Consider the following 19,462-nt stretch of genomic DNA (forward strand, 5'->3'; position numbering starts at 1 on the left):
ACTGATTCGTTTGGTTATTCTACGCTCTTCTTACACATCCAACAGACCAAGTGGTTACAGAGAGTTTCGCAAACTGCTGCACAGTTTAGATGTACCAAACATCTTCTTGCACAGCATCATTATGCTAAAAATAATAAAAGTGTAAAAAGATTGTACGTGAAACGCAAATCAGGCCTTGGTGTGCCTGGTCAAGCTAACTTTAAAGAATTAGAATCATTGTAAATATGAAAACGTTTACCATTTTTATTCAATAAAACATTAATTCTCGATGTGTTTACATGTTATTATCAATTATTGTTTGGATTTTTTTGTCGGGGTTTGACAACATCAGACAGACACCTCACACTAAAAGTCATGTAAGCGCTGTCCATGTCCATTTCCATATATTCAAAATCACACGTCCATGAAATCGTAGTAAAATTGAAGCATGCGCAGTTTGGCATACTGCAGGGGAGTATCGAGATGTAAGACCTTCTTTGCTTGTTTCTCTTTATTAATCAGGACCGATCCATACGCTGAGTTACCCGTGAGTTTGGCAGTATTGCCGCAAATGGCTGCTGAGGGATCTCGGTTGGCATCTTGCCTGGCTGAGCACACGTCCCGAACAAACTGACGAACGCACACGTTCGAAATGTACTGGATGACTTTGTACACTCGATCGACCACCATGCGCTATTGTAAATACCACTACAACATTGGGGTGGCAATCAACATGTTTCGTGCCTTTAACCCGCCGGCGAACATACGACATGGTTTTGTACTCAAGTCGTTCTACCTGATGTATTCCTCCATGTGTTCCCCGAGAACCTCGAATTGAACTTGTGCGTTGCGAAACAAGGGAGTCATCTCTTGAAAGTACTCCCCCGGGGAGAGACGAGTGCCTGAGGGTTCTGTATGGGGATCTACTGATCGGGAACGTGAATGTCCACTTTCACCATGCCAAACAGTTCCACCATTTCCCCAGTCTTCAAAATCTCTCGCTCCGAGACGGTCCACCCCTTCTTTTGATAACAGGGTGAATGTTGGGCCCGGATAAACGAAGCAAGCTCTCGATTGGTTCTACATTGTGCGAGGAATTCACATTCCCACATTTCAACAAGCTTGTACCCATCCACCAAGGACGGTCCAACTCGTCTTTCCCGCTCCAATTTAATTTGTTCCGCATGTCCCGCCCTTCTTTGTCCCTCAACCAATCCATCCAATAATACATGGACGTGTGTCTGTCCCTGAGTTCGGGCTTGAACGACATCTCAGCTTTCCTGCGCACAAAAGGACCAGTGGGCATGGGCTGATCTATGGCCCACAAGTATAACGCTTTGCATCATAGCAAGCGACCCTTTTACACCGTTTATAAGGATGGCCTCTGATCAACGTCTGATCGGCTTTGTGGTACCTTGTGAAAATACTAAAAGGTCCGCCGACCACGTTGCCTTTCATGGTGTGATAGAGATCTTTGTTGCTTTTATCAAAGCAAGATCCCCTTTCTTTGGCTCTCCTGGAACAGTGTCTGTCAGGGCACACCAACATAGTGGTTTTAAAAAGGTTGATGCTGACCTCGAAATACACCTGGTACATGGCTTCCATGGCTTCTACAAAGGGACCTACGTCAAGATTGTTATACCACTCAAGGAAATCTTGAAACGTAGACATCCCTCCCCGTCTTCAGATGGCCTCGAGGTCGGCATATTTCTGCTTCATGGACTTCAAGCCATCGTTGAGGACGGATTTCGTTTGAGGCTGGAATACCAAGCCTCGCCTAAAGGTGGAAGTTGAGTCTCTTTCAGCTTTTCCGGAGTGTCGAGAGCTCGTATGGGAAAAATCCCTTCTTTGTCTTCGACTCGAACGCTTTTAGAAATTGCGCATAACTGGTTCCGGGTGAGAGATACAGTGTGACATCAAGAAATTTGAATCACAGATCATTTGGGCACAAGTAAGCATTGTTTTTCTTGACAGTGAAAGCCCAAGATTCCTGCTCGTCGAGAGAGTGATGTTCGGGAAGCTTCTCCTTAATGATACTCAAATCATAGCGAAAGAAATTTGAATCACAGATCATTTGGGCACAAGTAAGCATTGTTTTTCTTGACAGTGAAAGCCCGAGATTCCTGCTCGTCGAGAGAGTGATGTTCGGGAAGCTTCTCCTTAATGATACTCAAATCATAGCGAGCCGAATTAAACCCGAGGACTGGGACTTGTGAACAGTATCCCTCCAGACTCCCGTACAGATACATATCCCTAGCGCATTCCATCAACTCACCAACAGATACAGAATTAGTGATGGGGACGTTATAAGTTGAAAACACGTCCCAGTGTTGGTCCCGGGCAAGGATAAACGGAGCGTTCAGGGCATGGGCTTCCTGAAGTAGGGGCTCCATCACCTCATCATTCTCCTCATCTTCCCATGGTGTGTGACCCTCTCCCCAAGGGCGTGGTTGGAACTCAGTCTTTTCACTGTCACCCCTGCAGGACTGTGAAGGTAGGTAATGGTGTCCTTCTGTCATCTCATGTCGGTAGACAGACACACAGTCCTTGAAATCTCTGACACATCCGGCCAATACAGGCTTCAGTTACCCGGGAAGAGGCTGAAGCTGTGAACAGAAACCAATCCATTATGAATACCAGGTCACATAGAGACAAAATATAACACACCATTATAACACCATAACTAACTGAATGAATGAGTAGTCCAACGCTAGCTCTACTCAAATATTAGCTTAACGATAATATTCAACCATACCTCCAGTAGGATCCATTCCCGTGCTGCTTTACCCCCGAGGAGGTTGATGGTAGCGGAGGGTTTGTTGAGGTTGTCCCTGCAATATTTAGAATATAATCTTACAAAACATCTTACATAAAAACAGTCCCGCTCAACTCTATCTACAAACACACATATTCCTGGCATTGAATCCTTTGCGCTATGATCCTCATTAATCCTAACTGATATAACATCATATATGGATGAACAAAGTAATAGATAGATACAACATAACTTACCCCACTAACCGCCGCTCTTGATGTGGATGGCCGGGTGTTATCACATGGCGTCTATATCATTATGTCTGTAAATATATAAAACCGTTTTCAATCAAACGTATATGCTAAACTCGCCAGGCTAGTGATCCAGCAAGGTTGAGGTGTCGGGATCGAACCCACCTATGATCGGGTGTAAAAACCTTGGAGTCAACTTTGTGTGTAGACTCTTTCAGTGTTGTCAAAACCCCTAGTGTACAGAACACAACCCTGTGCACTTAAAAGAACCCATGAATCCGTTGGTATATCACCAGATGGTGGCCACATGAATACGTGCAAAAGCCTAGTTGTGGGTACAGCAACGTGCAGTGAACTTGGACAAAGTACTGTGACTATGTGTCCCAGTCCACCCAGCTGTGAATGGGTACCTCGTTAGGATGAGAAAGCCACAATAACTTATTGCACCTAGTGGCTGCAAGAGTTGTATACTCCCCAGGGAGTTGAGATTGATAATACGATATGCCATTGAGATTGACATACATGATTGAGGGAACAATACCAGCGCCTTGAGCATGCACTAGTTGCCTGGATATGTGCGCTCACCAGAAGGATGAAGTTGCCGAAAATGCACAGCCAGGTTAAGAACGAAAGACCTCAGGGCATGTCTGTATAGAAATAACGTTAAAAGCAAATACCTGTCACTAATGGGGGAAGATTGCCACTATGTCCGTGTAACGTTTAACATTATTGATCATAACCACTGCGATAATATGTCAAAGTAACGGTTGAAACTAGAGACAACATTGCTCATATGTTAAAAGCATAGCAAAATGACCTTCCAAATATGTTGAAAATAAATCTGATGAAAGTCCGTTAAAGAAACACAGAAATACAACAGTCAAACATATGTTCAATATAAAATCTGGTGTAATAATGTTATATTAAATGCACTTAGCATTATGAGATGATAGCAATGTTTTGTACAAATGTATTAAGGATTAAGTCTTAGTCTCTTCTTTTCAGGCCAACACACATGCAAGCGATATAGGGCCTGATTTCATTACAACGCACAGAGGCGAGATTTTCTGCTAGCAAACATGGAAATAACATGAGGCGCGTATAACGAGTAATGAGGGAAAGACTTCAGCCAGTGGTCGATAGGGATCACTTGACTACGTGAAGAGCACGTTTTAGAATCACTGCATAAAAACAAACACCGGTTTGTTCACATTTCTGACCTGTGACGTCATGCATACACTTGCATGTTAATGAGTTATCGTGCATAAATTAACGGTTTAACCAGTTTAACCAAAAGGAGGTTCTGCATCCACCCTATATACAACTAACCTGTCAGAAATAGACATCATCCCGTTAGTCGCCTCTTAGGACAAGCATGGGTTCCTGAAGACATTGAGTAAAGATTGGCCTGGAAGATCACCATGAGAACAAGGAATGTTCCAGCATAGTCTGACCCAGTAAGTTAAAGACGGTAAACAACAAAGAAGTAACTTTGCACATAAATGTTCAGAGCATAATTTGGAAGCAGCCAATGAATAAAGACGGAACTTTGTGTATCATGAGAGTTAATTAAAACTATATTATAACACAATGGTTTATGTACGATATTATCCATGATGCAATTTTCATATCAATAACCATTATTTACTTCCCACCCATGATATATCCAAATATGGATTCTTTCAGTCTGCCCCGTGTGTGTGGGTACCAGACCATGCATGGGTGATACAAGACCATGCATGGATGTAACCAAACCACAGATACAAGACTGGAGACCATGGATGAATGAACACCAGGCCATGGATGAATGAACACCAGACCATGGATGGATGGACATCGGACCATGGATGAATGGACACAAGACCATGGATGGATGGACATCAGATCATGGATGAAAGGACATACGGCTATGGATGAACACCAGATCATAGATGAATGGACATCAGACCATGGATGAATGGACACCAGACCATGGATGAAAGGACATCCGGCAATGGATGAACACCAGATCATGGATGAATGAACACCAGACCATGGATGAATAGCCATCAGATCATGGATGAATGGACACCAGACCATGGATGAATGAACACCAGACCATGGGTGAATGGACACCAGACGATGGATAAATGGACACCAGACCAAGGAAGAATGGACATCAGATCATGGTTGAATTGACACCAGACCAAGGATGAATGGACACCAGGCCATGGATGAATTGACACCAGACCATGGATGAATGGACACCACACCAAGGATGAATGGACACCATACCAAGGATGAATGGACATCAGATCATGGTTGAATGGACACCAGACCATAGATAGATGTGGACTGATATCAGCCTTATATCTCCTGACAAAACACACCAACAGGCATAATACTTCATGATGTAATAACGCCAAAACCAATCCAACAAGACAACTGCTCCTCACAAATCATATTTCTTTGTTTGACATCAGACTGAATGTACACATGAACAGGGATACAATCAAACTATGCTAAATAAGCTGCAAGTCTGCCAATAAATCAGTTATTAATATACATGTACACTGACAGTGTCAAGCTGCATTGCAACAGCTGTGATGGCTCATGCGAATGTTCTGTATGTTTGAATATCAAGATCAGCACCCTGATAGATTTATTTCTTTGTTGCTTAAACTATTTTCCAGCTATATGGCGGCAGTCTGTAAATAATCGAGTCTTGATCAGAATATCCTGTGATCAACATCATGAGCATCTATGCAATTGGGATCCGATGACATGTGTCAACCAAGTCAGCGAGCCTGACGACCCAATCCCATAATATTAGTCACCACTTGCCACAAGCATGGGTTTCTGAATACTAGCTTAAACCCGGATCTTCACATGTTGTACCCTGATAGAAATAGAGGTAGTTGCTTCATTCCACACTCAGCAATATCCCAGCTATAGTACAGCGGTCTATAAATAATGACGTCTGGACCAGACAATCTGGGGATGGACATCATGAGGCAGAGCACTGATTTAGTCAAGCATTAATTTAAGTCACTTAGCCTAATGTTAAGACATCCTAAGAGCTAGTACAATTTCAGTTTTCGGTTTGACTGTATTTATTTGTTATCACTACAAATGCTAGTACATGCTGCAGGTGAAAATAATCCCTGTGAACAGTAAGATGCACGTAAAATTACTGTCACTCCATGTTAAAATAGACCCGTGAAGGTCCGGGTTAGAATGAACCTTCTGTAACCTCATGCTTGTCGTAAGAGGCGACTAACGGGATCGGGTGGTCAGGCTCGCTGGCTTAGTTGACACGTCATCAGTTCTCAATTGCGCAGATCGATGCTCATGATGTTGATAACTGAATTATCTGATCCAGACTCGATTATTTACAGACCGCCGCCATATTGCTGAGTGCGGCATAAAACTAAACTCACTTACTCACTAAGGCTGTCATGGATTCACTCGCATATTCAGTGAATCGAACCGAAGCCCTTCATGAATTCAATTCGTTATTCGTGGTCACCAGAACCAAATATTAATGAATATTTACGATTTTTTTAAGGGAGCATGTTTTACTTGAAGCCTTGTGTACTTTTGGAAAGTGAGATATGCAAGGATTGAATATGTACTAGCAATGCAGTAGCGCCAAGTCATGTTAGTCAGTACTGCACTTTAGCACTTTTCCAGATTAATTAAGCTGCTGGGGTTCTCTAACCCTAACCTATAACCCTAAGGATCGTACCAAGGGTGCCTAACCCTAAGAATGAGTAAAGGGTTTAACCCCAAAGGATAGTAAAGGGTGCCTAACCCTAAACCCTAACCCTAAGGATCGTAAAGGGGCGACACCAGAAATGGGTAAATTCACACATTGTACCCATGCAGGGATTCGAACCTTAGGGGTAGGGGTTCGGCGTGATGAGCCAACGCTTTAACCATTAGGCTACTCACCGCCCCATACCAAATTTTAGTGTCATGAGATCACTGGTTATTGCTGTGACAAATCAAAACTGTCAACATGGGCGTTCATATTGTAAATCAATCACTTAACTACAATATTGTATTCGTGAATAATTATTCGTATTTGTTACCCAATATTCATGATACGTATCATATTCACCACATAGTGTATTCGTTGCAGCCCTATCACTCACCATACAAAATACAGAACATTAAGGACCTTATTTTTCACATTTCTTTATAAAGTTCTAGCTGACACAGCAAAAAAATAGCAATATCTGTTTATTTATTCTGTAGAGGTATTTGAGTGCAAGGGAAATGCATAAATAGCATAGACTTGGCTGCAGATGTAAGGCAAAGTCTTTAGTCCAGGAATATCTCTACTGCAGTATGCATATAAACAAAGAAGAATGTAGTAGTTACGCACAAAATCAATAACGGTTCGTTGCTCGTTGTCCATCCGGTAACCTCTGCCGGAACAGGATCCTACACGGGGAAACCCCCTACGGGCGATTCTAAAACACAGTGGGTGTTATGGGAACTTGTACATTTTGAAACATATATCTGCTTATATGCATTCATATATCTTGTGGGGTGGAATAACTCGAAACCTCTGAATTATATCACGGGTTACGTTTCAGAAGCGTTTACTAATTTTCAAACTATCTTCAGTTCAAATAAGGTTTCGTCACACCCTCTTTTTGTAGTGGACTCGTCTCAATCGATAAAACGTCATGGCGAAGTCTGTCACATGAGCTGTTGTCGCTGGTAAAGTGGTTTCGATATATTTCTGTAATGTACGTATTACACAAACAAATGGCACATGTTCTGTGAATATCCCGATTCTCCAAATATGCTTCCTTAATATTCTACTTATATTCCAGCCTGATTGTCAGGCCCTGTTCAAATAACACGATGTCGTGATTTGACACTGCGTGAAAGTTACTCCTTGTCACCAGACGAACTCAAGACAGAGTCGTACCTCACACCTGAATGTACCTTGAAACATGTTCTAAATCACGAACTTCTGTTTTTGTAATGTGTCCTCTAGTAACTACTAATATGCTGCAACGAACCCAGTATGAGGCGAATATGAAACAAATCACGAATATTGAGTAACGAATACAATAACATGTCTGAAGCCCAAGTATTCAATACATTCAGTGAAACAATAATAAGGTAAATTCTTTGACATGTTTTGAACTTGTGGACAGTGTTAAATATCGTGACAATGACCAGTGTGAATTATATATGTAGGAGTGTTCACTATTATCAAGTCTGGCTACGATATATTCCATTTAGCGTATGTGGTTTGATAAATAACACCAAATTAAGCTCATGTGAAAACACTCCTTTTCAATTCATGTGATAAGCTATAACTAATTGAATGCGTGAATGTTTATGTACGCGTCAGAATTGAAAAAGCCCAAGTATTTCAGATGGGTCGTCGGCACAGGTACTACAGATTTGTATCTCATGTATGTTTCTGTATGCAGATGAGTACATTCTGCACCGTTACCTTGATCGTAACTGTCATAATGTTGTATTAGATGAATTCAGTTCTGTAATATAAGAAACGAGCAAACACAGAGACAAATATTTTGCGATGCACAGTATTACTTGTAATTAAACAAATGGGCACAATAAGAGGTATCGGTTTGGGTTTTGAGGTTAGGAATATGGACTCATTTGCCATTTTGCTCCTTCAGACCAAGTATTTCCCATTTTCACTTTTTTCTTCACAATTTTCCCAGATAATACTCAACCCAAAATGTACTAGAATTTGTACTTTACTAAGAAAGTATAATCCCAAATATAACATATGTTAAATTTATGCATTACTTGAATCAGACATACACATAGTCTACTATCATTGCTCCTACTGTTGACCATAACTTTGCCTGGTGATAGTCTAAACCATGGTCCATTATGTGCAGGTTCACTATTCTGCTGCTGTATTATATCTACTGCTCTGCATTTTCAGTTATCAGATACAATCTGACAGTAGCCTATCTCATACAAGCCCTCGTGCAGTGATGAGTCCAATGCTGATTTAGTTACAGCTGTACATGCTGTATTATACTACACACTCACAAATATTGTGGATGAATTGTTCCACCAGTTCCCAAACAACTGACCTATTATTAACCCAAAGAGGGGCATTTCACTGAATAAGGCTTAGACATTAGACATCCAGCAGTGAGCTCATCATTTTAATGATTTCGACATCAACGGCGACATGCCGAATCGTTGCTTTGTGCCCATGCACAGATTTCCACAGGACCCGCGGATTCGTGCTAAATGGGTTATGTTTGTGAGTGCGGCTTAGCGTTGTGGAAGCCTGAAGCGATATCTTACTTGTGTTCAGATCGGCTACGCGGAAGTTAAAGAATCAAAACTACTTACATGCTGCATATGATTATATACACACTCATTGTAAGTAGTATTAATATTGTGGATGAATTGTTCCACCAGTTCCCAAAACAACTGACGCCATTTTAAAAATAAAAAAACTATTCAGAGTTAAATATGTATTGGAATCATAACCAAACGGGCATGACACAACTTATTCATAGCCATGGTTAATGTCCATCACCAGTATAATGCATTTTATGCCTTTGGTTCTGTATACCATAATGCAGTCCCGACAAAAAATCTGGTATTTTCGGTTTTCATACCATCATTTTTTATTAACCTTTATCCCTACTGAAGTTACTCAGTTGCCTTTGAATAAGGCTTAGACATTCTGCTGGCCTTTGACCAGGGTTGGTTGCACCTTTGATGATGTCATAGATTATGTATTGCTGACCTTTGCTTAAGGTCAAAATTCACTGTGATCAAATTTTATGTAACTGTAATGTATTCTGAAGTGCCGTGTAACTGATATGGATTGAAACTGATAATGCATTGTCAAAACGTTTTAATATTTGTACTCTGCCCTGAAATCGAAAAATTATAGTATGAATGTGGACGTGTCATATGAAAAGATGCTAAATGGCATTACTTGTCCTTACCCTGCTACAACACAGTACTTGTTACCCTGTTTGGCATTGCCTTGATATAGCAAGGGCTTGTCAAGTCAGCATATGTCTTTAAGCAGGGCGTCCCAGTTAAATTGCAGCATGGTATCACAATGGGTTAGCACCATTTAACCAAAATAAGCTGAGTTTAGTATGTCAGGACACACACATTAATGTTGGACCCAACGGGATGCAACTTCAAACTTAATAATGTAATCAGCAGCAGATATAAGTACGTCAACAAGGCAATCAGTGGAACAGTAGCTAGTAGATCCCACAGTGTAACTGTTCATGTGTACAGAAGATTATAAGTCAGTGATGTAGATCAGGGCCTAGTGAACACTGAGCACACACAGCACACAAACAGAAGCAAGCATGGACAGAGCATGATTACCATTACGCTACGTACAACAAAATGTATATCACTGATGGATGTGTTTCTTGTTTCTTGCAGCTCTTGGGAAAATGTCAGTCAAAGCCTTCTACACAGAGTAACTAAGTACATGCTATGTGATTCATAGGAGCAGTTTCAGGACTTCTGAAACAACTTAATCAAAGAGCACATCATGTCTGATGATCGTAACATGGAGGAAGTTCCTGGGAAAGAGAAAGATGCTCTGGAGGGAACAAGTGGAGAAAACATGAGAGAAAAGGATGATGACTTTGAATCAAGAGCAGCTGTTGCAGAAGCAACTGATTCAAACAAGTCAGACAAAGATAAACCTGACTTTGCTTATGATATGAAAGAAGAGGATTCATCCTTCACTGAGGATGAAGACAAGAAAGGAATGACTCAAGGTGAAGGTCATGGGCAAGATGTTGCTACAACCAAACCTGTTGTTCCATCTTCAGAGGTATTGGAACAGTTTGAACGTGGTGTCAGTGCTCCTCCAGGACCGAGTTCAGGGAAGAGTAAAGTTTCTGGAACCGAGGAGAAAGCCGATGATGGTAGTGCTCCTCCAGGAACGAGTTCAGGAAAGAGTGAAGTTTCTGGAACTGAGGAGAAAGCCGATGATGGTAGTGCTCCTCCAGGAACGAGTTCAGGAAAGAGTGAAGTTTCTGGAACTGAGGAGAAAGCCGATGATGGTAGTGCTCCTCCAGGAAAGAGTAAAGTTTCTGGAACTGAGGAGAAAGCCGATGATGGTAGTGCTCCTCCAGAAATAAGTTCAGGAAAGAGTGAAGTTTCTGGAACTGAGGGGAAAGCCGATGATAAAGTTTCTGGAACTGAGGAGAAAGCCGATGATGGTAGTGCTCCTCCAGAAATAAGTTCAGGAAAGAGTGAAGTTTCTGGAACTGAGGAGAAAGCCGATGATATGCCTATTCCAAGGGAGTTTGAACCACTGTGGGGAATTCTCTCTCAGATTCCGAAGAAGGCTCAGCGAGGTCTCCTGATGCAGTGTGACCTCATTTTGACCTGTGTGTCAGTGGATGAATCATACATTGCGTTGGGGACGAACATTGGCCTGATATTTCTCTATGATAGAAAAAAACACTCTATGGAAAGACTGAAGACTGATGTAAGTCATGTGTATTGTTCGATTTTTACTGTGTACTTTGATGCAGTACTCATCTGAGCTGCATCCTAATACCAACACTTGCATTTCTTATGTATTCTCCTGCTTGGTGCTAGATTATTTTGATGCACAACATAGTTCAGTATTGTCTAAGGACTGTACACAAAAGCCCGAAAGATTATCATATGCCATCTGTTTTTAGCAAACAAATTGTGAAATGATATGTGTTGATACACAACAAAGATTGTTCATAATTCCAGTTGTTAACATGGTTAATTTAAATAGAAAAAAATATGGATTAACCATCTAGTGTAGGAGTTTTGGAATTTACACCATCTTTAATTATTCACATTCTTGCTGACCCTCTCCTGATTCCCATGTAACATATTACCGGTACATAGACTGTTTTAACATTGCATTGTTATGTATAAGCTGAAGCAAAACATGATGTTCTAGACCTAAAACAACTTAGAATGACCTTAGTTTTCTTTCATAAATTTGTTTTCTCGACAAGGTCTCCACGTCTATGAGGGTGGTGGGATATAGCCTAGTGGGTAAAGTTTTCGCTTGTCACCCTGTTGACACAGATTTCATTCCCCACATGGGTGCAATGTGTAAAATCCATTTCTGGTGTCCCACACTGTGAAATTGCTGAAATACAGCAATATAAAACTGTACTCACTCACTCACTTGAGGTATTTAAACCTATACATGTTTGTCATTATTTACAATAAACTCATTGATATATACTTTAATAGTAATTGCTACAACTTATTCATGGTTGTCATGTTGATGAAGTTATTGTATTTCATGTTAATCACATGTAAAGTGAACTGGCTAATCTGTTTTATCCAGTAAACTTTCATTTTATGATCTACCTCCTTACAATGTCTGCTTGCTCAGTAAACTATTGTCTGGCGTTCCCAATAGGTTAAGGTAAGAGCTTCCAGATGGATCAGATATTGAGTAGACAAACGTGGCTGCAAATCATTTGGCACTCCATGATGAATAGAGCCATCTGCTCTGATGCTGTGTTTATTGACTGACTAACTGACTGAGTTTGGTTTTACGCCGCTTTTAGCAATATTCCAGCAATATCACGGCGGGAGACACCAGAAATGAGTTTCACACATCTTACCAATGTGGGGAATCGAACCCATGCCTTCGGCGTAATGAGCAAAGGCTTTAACCACTAGGCTACCCCTCCGCCCCTGTATTTATTGAGTAATATTATGCTTTAAACATTGATGTTTTTCAAAATTGAAGTATTTAATAAAGATAATATTTTCCTCATGTGTTTCTGAATAGTAAATATTAGAAATAATATGTTTCATGGTCATTAAAGGATGGCATAATAAAATGTTCATTCCTTATGTATGAAATTGATAATTGACTTAAAACACATTCAGTTGATAATCTCTATTTCTTGCATTACATTCTTTCTGGTTAACATACATGCTAGCAAACAGTAGGTGATTTAAAAGCAACAGTTAATTTCCCACAATTTTCAAACAGATGAAAACAAAAAGATACTCAAACATGTTACACATATGCTGCTTTAATGTTATATAAAATTATCACAACAAAACAAATACAAATTAATTGACATACAAACATGTTAAACATGATGAAAATATGTTATTATAATGTTATGTAACAAACGTTATTACCTTTCAAAATGTATCCTCAAAAAAGGAAATGATATAGTCTAGCCACAAAAAAGGAAATTTTAATATAGTCTTGTCACATTAGAAGGTGATGTATGGTGATTGTTAGTGACAGTGTATTTACAACATCTATGATTGCAGACTCCCAGCGATGTTGTCACCTGCATCCAGCTGCATCGTGGAATAGACTACCAGCTGGCCGTTGGCATGGCATCAGGTGCTGTGTGTATGTTCATGCTGCCGTCAATGATGACAGGCCTCAACAAGCAGGTTAGTGATTGGTTGATACAGGGAGGTCATGAAACAGCCATCATACATTCCAGCCAGTCCACGGGAAAACAACAAACCTGTGTTGTCACAATCCCACATGCACAAACAGATTCAACAAAAAACCAAAAGTGATGTTTAAATCTTCCCCACCATCGGTGAATGGTCACTGTGTGCAGATTGCTTCATACTGAGTAATTTTTGGCCTTGTTCACTGAAATCCTTACTGTTGTTGAAAGCAAGCTCATAAGATAAATTTCAGAAATTGTTTTAGAGAAGTTGTCTTTAAAATGAGATGCTATGCATGCAGAGGCTGATGTATGTATTTAAGTCTGCAGATGACATATTCATGAAATATACATTTCCCAGTTCATACAAACAGGTCCCGTTAAGAGCGAAAAGCTTTGTTGTCTCGTTTGACAAATATTTCACGGAATGTAATGTGAAAATCATGTAGTAGTATTTCGTCATACAGAGACTCTACCAAACTGGTTTGTCTGAGACCTTAATGGCACTTTATTATTCATTTTGATCTAACATGTTTACAGTTATGATGAGACAATATCTTACTTTACTCATTGCACTAATTCCACATTGTAGAACTATACTGATAATAGGTCTCTACTATGTGTGAGTGAGTGAGTTTAGTTTAGTTTAGTGCCGCACTCAGCAATATGCCAGCTATATGGCGGCGGTCTGTAAATAATCGAGTCTGGAACAGACAATCCAGTGATCAACAGCATGAGCATCGATCTGCACAATTGGGAACGGATGATGTGTCAACCAAGCCAGTGAGCCTGACCACCCGATCCCGTTAGTCGCCTCTTACGACAAGCATGGGGTACTGAAGATTCATTCTAACCCGGATCTTCACAGGTCGTCTACTATGTACCTGGGGCAGTGGGGTAGCCTAGTGGTTAAAGCATTTGCTTGTCATACTGCAGACACAGGTTCGATTCCCCTTCTGGGTTTAATGTGTGAAGACCATTTTTTAGTGTCCCCTGCCATTGTATTGTGGGACTATTGCTAAAAGCGGCTTAAAACTAAACTCCCTTACTCTACTATGTACCACACATGGCGTTTTCTAAAATAACTATCCTTAGCTAGAACATTGGTAACAAGTCATTATTGCATTTAAATTCTGAGGTTAACATTGTATTTTGTGAATTTGTTTGAATGACATGATTCCATATCATTACATCAAATGCCATGGGGCAGTTTTTTCCATGTGTCAATGGTTTGAAATCAGGGCCTAGATTTTCGAAGCTCTCAGCACTAAGATAGTCGTAAGTGCCATACATTAACATTAACATTAACTTACGACTATCTTAGCAGTAAGAGAGCTTACAAAATCTAGGCCATGATCTATTCTGTTGGTATCTCATGAAACCAGACTAAGTCTCAGGACTGTTACAACCAGTGACACACACTTACATGCACCAAGCTGTTTGAGTGAAATCTTGAATCTGTCATTAAATCTGATTTCATTTCACCCATACACCTGGCACACTAAGCCAATCTGCACACTAAGCCAATCTTCACGTAGCAACAGCTGGTTCTTTACCAAACCCAGATCCTCCCTGGAATGCCACCCTCCGCTGTATCCCAGCTGAATGATGGCCAATATTGTCTGGACCAGGCAGTCCACTGGCTGACATCATCATATATTCTATGCAAGTGGGATACAATGCCATACATCAACCAAGTCAGCAAGCCTGATTGTTTTATCCTATTAGTCTCTAGTTAGAGCCAATTTTAAAACCAATTCTAACCCTAATGGGGTAAACAACGGGAAGGTATGTTCATATCAAATACAGTCATTCCTCACCATAACCCCGGGTCTTGGGGCCCATGGATGACCCCCCGCACTATTAGACACTCGCGTTATAGTAACTAGTACATAACACGGAACAAAGGCCAAGTAAAATCATATATTTTACAGGAAAAAGGCTCATAGTGAAAATTATAAAATAGAATGAAAAGGAGCCCTGAGACTTTCTTCATTTCCTGAAGCTGTGGAAATCTAGACTTGCCACATTTTCTAGTCATGCGTGGAATTTCTTGGATATATTTGCTTCAGGGTCTGTATGACAGACTAAGTGTTGCCTTACAGCTTCAGAAGTTCCATGTGAAAGACATGCACCGTTCCTACCTGACATGTGTGGAGTGGAGCACTAACGGCATGAAGCTGTTCTCTGGGGACAAGAGTGGTACAGTCGTCACCACTGAAGTGGATTTCTATCAGGTGGGCGAGGAAGGTGGAGTGGTATCTGGTGGGTCAGGGAGGTGGAGTGGTATCAGGTGGGTCAGGGAGGTGGAGTAGTTTCAGGTAGGTCATGGAGGTGGAGTGGTATCAGGTAGGTGAGGGAGGTGGAGTAGTATCAGATGGGTCAGGGAGGTGGAGTGGTATCAGGTAGGTCAGGGAGGTGGAGTGGGTCAGGAAGGGGGAGTAGTATCAGGTGGGTCAGGGAGGTGGAGTGGTATCAGGTGGGTCAGGGAGGTGGAGTGGTATCAGGTGGGTCAGGGAGGTGGAGTGGTATCAGGTAGGTCAGGGAGGTGGAGTGGTATCAGGTAGGTGAGGGAGGTGGAGTGGTATCAGGTATGGCAGGGAGGTGGAGTGGTATCAGGTGGGTCAGGGAGGTGGAGTGGTATCAGGTAGGTCAGGGAGGTGGAGTGGGTCAGGGAGGTGGAGGGTTTCAGGTGGGTCAGGGGGGGTGGAGGTATCAGGTGGGTCAGGAAGGTGGAGTGGTATCAGGTGGGTCAGGAAGGTGGAGTGGTATCAGGTGGGTCAGGGAGGGGGAGAGGTATCAGGTGGGTCAGTGAGCTGGAGTGGTATCAGGTTGGGCAGGGAGGTGGAGTGGGTCAGGGAGGTGGAGGGTTTCAGGTGGGTCAGGGAGGGGGAGTGGTATCAGGTGGGTCAGGAAGGTGGAGTGGTATCAGGTGGGTCAGGGAGGGGGAGAGGTATCAGGTGGGTCAGGGAGGTGGAGTGGTATCAGGTGGGTCAGGAAGGTGGAGTGGTATCAGGTTGGGTCAGGGAGGTGGAGTGGTATCAGGTGGGTCAGGGAGGTGGAGTGGTATCAGGTTGGGTCAGGGAGGTGGAGTGGTATCAGGTGGGTCAGAGAGGTGGAGTGGTATCAGGTGGGTCAGGGAGGTGGAGTGGTATCAGGTTGGGTCAGGGAGGTGGAGTGGTATCAGGTGGGGCAGGGAGGTGCAGTTGTTTCAGGTGGGTCAGGGAGGTGGAGTGGTACGAGGTCTTCCTATCTTGAGAAGAATGATTATTATTCTGACCAAGAAACAATGCTTTATCATGTGTCTCTTTTCACCTATTCTTCTGTTTAATTGTTACCATGCAACATTTCATATTTTCAGGATTAAAATTTCTTTACTTATCATTGTCATGCATGAAAAACTTTATTTCTTTGAGATAATATGTCAACTGTTCAAATTGCTGATATCTGCCCAGGGTCAGTGTAAGTCCACCATCCTCCTGATCGAGACACACACAGAAATCATCCAGCTCCACTACGACCACAAGGTCCTACTTGTGTCCACCAAACAACGGTCACTTATCTGTCGCCTTGACGACAGGGATCGCCTTATTCAAGTTGGACAACAGGACAGAAAACTGTAAGCCTACAGATGTACACAGCATCACAATACATTACCTGTCTTGATGTTGTTGTTGTAAAGTCACCTTCATAGTGTCGGAATGCAGTACCTATCTTGATAGTGAGGTGATACAGTACAGCATACTTGTCTTGGTAGTCTTGATAGTGAGGCTGTTAAGCACATATCTTGCCTTGGTGGTGGTATGGTGCATATCTTGATAGTGAGGGGGTATGGTGCATATCTTGATAGTGAGGGGGTATGGTGCATATCTTGATAGTGAGGGGGTATGGTGCATATCTTGATAGTGAGGTGGTATGCTGGATATCTTGATAGTAAGGTGGTATGGTGCATATCTTGATAGTAAGGTGGTATGGTGCATATATTGATAGTGAGGTGTTATGGTGCATATCTTGATGTGAGGTGGTATGGTGCATATCTTGATAGTGAGGGGGTTTGGTGCATATCTTGATAGTGAGGGGGTATGGTGCACATCTTGATAGTGAGGTCTTATGGTGCATATCTTGATAGTAAGGTGGTATGGTGCATATTTCGATAGTGAGGTGGTATGGTGCATATCTTGATAGTAAGGTGGTATGGTGCATATTTCGATAGTAAGGTTGTATGGCGCATATCTTGATAGTGAGGTGATACAGTACAGCATACATATCTTGGTAGTCTTGATAGTGAGGCTGTTAAGCACATATCTTGCCTTGGTGGTGGTATGGTGCATATCTTGATAGTGAGGGGGTATGGCGCATATCTTGATAGTGAGGGGGTATGGTGCATATCTTGATAGTAAGGTTGTATGGTGCATATCTTGATAGTGAGGTGGTATGGTGCATATCTTGATAGTAAGGTTGTATGGTGCATGTCTTGATAGTGAGGTGGTATGGTGCATATATTGGTGCATATCTTGACAGTAAGGTTGTATGGTGCATATATTGATAGTAAGGTTGTATGGTGCATATATTGATAGTAAGGTTGTATGGTGCATATATTGATAGTGAGGTGTTATGGTGCATATCTTGATAGTTAGGTGGTATGGTGCATATTTTGATAGTAAGGTTGTATGGTGCATATATTGATAGTAAGGTGGTATGGTACATATCTTGATAGTGAGGTTGTATGGTGCATATCTTGATAGTAAGGTGGTATGGTGCATATCTTGATAGTGAGGTGGTATGGTGCATATCTTGATAGTAAGGATGTATGGTGCATATCTTATAGAGGTGATAGTAAGGTGGTATGGTGCATATATTGATAGTGAGGTGTTATGGTGCATATCTTGATGTGAGGTGGTATGGTGCATATCTTGATAGTGAGGGGGTTTGGTGCATATCTTGATAGTGAGGGGGTATGGTGCACATCTTGATAGTGAGGTGGTATGGTGCATATCTTGATAGTAAGGTGGTATGGTGCATATTTCGATAGTGAGGTGGTATGGTGCATATCTTGATAGTTAGGTTGTATGGTGCATAGCTTGATAGTGAGGTGGTATGGTGCATATCTTGATAGTGAGTTGGTATGGTGCATATCTGGAGAGTGAGGTGGTATGGTGCATATCTTGATAGTGAGGTGGTACACTACACGTCTTGACATTGAGGTTGTGCAGTCCATGTCTTGATTGTGAAATAATATGGTTCACGTCTTGATAATGAGGTAATACATACAGATTTACCTGGACCAGATTCAATTATTGACACGCCATCATATGATATAGCTGGACTGTGGCAACAATCAACAAACAAAATTCTGTTGGGTTTATTTAATCAATATAGTATTGTGACTGCTACTTTTGAATTTAACATGTTTGTTGTTTTTTCAGCTTGGGGGGATTTGGTGCGTGTTTCATTCCTGGGCTGTGTAAAGTCAGTGATGCACAGTTGTATGCTTCAAGGCCAGGATGTCGGTTGTGGAAAGCAGACGTAAACGGAACTGTCAAAAACACATTCTTGTTTAAGGATCTTGTTGGCAGTTCTAATCCAGACATTCCTCTTTTTAAAATGGAGAAGAGCATGGGTTCACAGGAACCCCAGTTCGGTAAACTCTACATCTATCGTTCCAATCAGCTCTTGACTTGGACTCCTCTTGGAATGTTTATCCTTGACCCTGAATCAAACGCGATTATTGCCGGGACTGATCGGCTGGGCTACATTGCCGATGTCTCTGTGTGTAATGATGAGATTTTTGTGCTCAGACGGAATGTGGAATGCAGTCTCATCAGGATCGCAGAGAAAGCTGAAGTTCCAATGGTTAAAAATAGTAAGTGTTGAAAAAACTTAATGATACATGTTTTGCAAATCAACTCTCTGGTAAAGGAGGATAAATCATTATATACGCCTAATGAGGAAATAGTTGTGTTTCAAGTAACTCGATTTACTGTGTTTAATACAGATGACTGATATAAAAGTTATGTTATTTGCTGTGTTTCTTAATTTTGTAGGTTAATATATGTACA

General features: G+C 41.5%; 1 protein-coding gene and 1 long non-coding RNA gene across 5 annotated transcripts in view; one reads left to right on the plus strand and one right to left on the minus strand.

Annotated features, from left to right (window-relative positions):
- Window positions 1–229: 229 nt before the first annotated feature.
- On the minus strand, window positions 230–7,415 carry LOC124287387. The gene is made up of 5 exons (XR_006901258.1): window positions 7,355–7,415; window positions 3,571–3,632; window positions 2,992–3,056; window positions 2,735–2,810; window positions 230–2,585 (listed from the first exon to the last, which is right to left on the minus strand). It is a non-coding gene; the product is annotated as an uncharacterized LOC124287387 (long non-coding RNA).
- A 234-nt stretch (window positions 7,416–7,649) lies between these two features.
- LOC124287431 (tectonin beta-propeller repeat-containing protein 2-like) overlaps window positions 7,650–19,462 on the plus strand; it is a 35,179-nt gene continuing 23,366 nt past the window's right edge. The window contains exons 1-7 of one of the 4 annotated variants that reach the window (XM_046723978.1): window positions 7,650–7,695; window positions 10,402–11,129; window positions 11,163–11,464; window positions 13,270–13,398; window positions 15,509–15,640; window positions 16,859–17,022; window positions 18,830–19,266. In XM_046723978.1, the coding sequence (XP_046579934.1) occupies window positions 10,514–11,129; window positions 11,163–11,464; window positions 13,270–13,398; window positions 15,509–15,640; window positions 16,859–17,022; window positions 18,830–19,266 (1,780 nt within the window). In that variant the 5' untranslated portion in view covers window positions 7,650–7,695; window positions 10,402–10,513. The other 3 variants (XM_046723979.1, XM_046723980.1, XM_046723977.1) reach the window with 3 other exon arrangements.

This window comes from Haliotis rubra, unplaced genomic scaffold, assembly GCF_003918875.1.
Source record: "Haliotis rubra isolate DU_JTF1 unplaced genomic scaffold, ASM391887v1 Scf40, whole genome shotgun sequence".
Lineage (NCBI taxonomy): Eukaryota > Metazoa > Mollusca > Gastropoda > Lepetellida > Haliotidae > Haliotis > Haliotis rubra.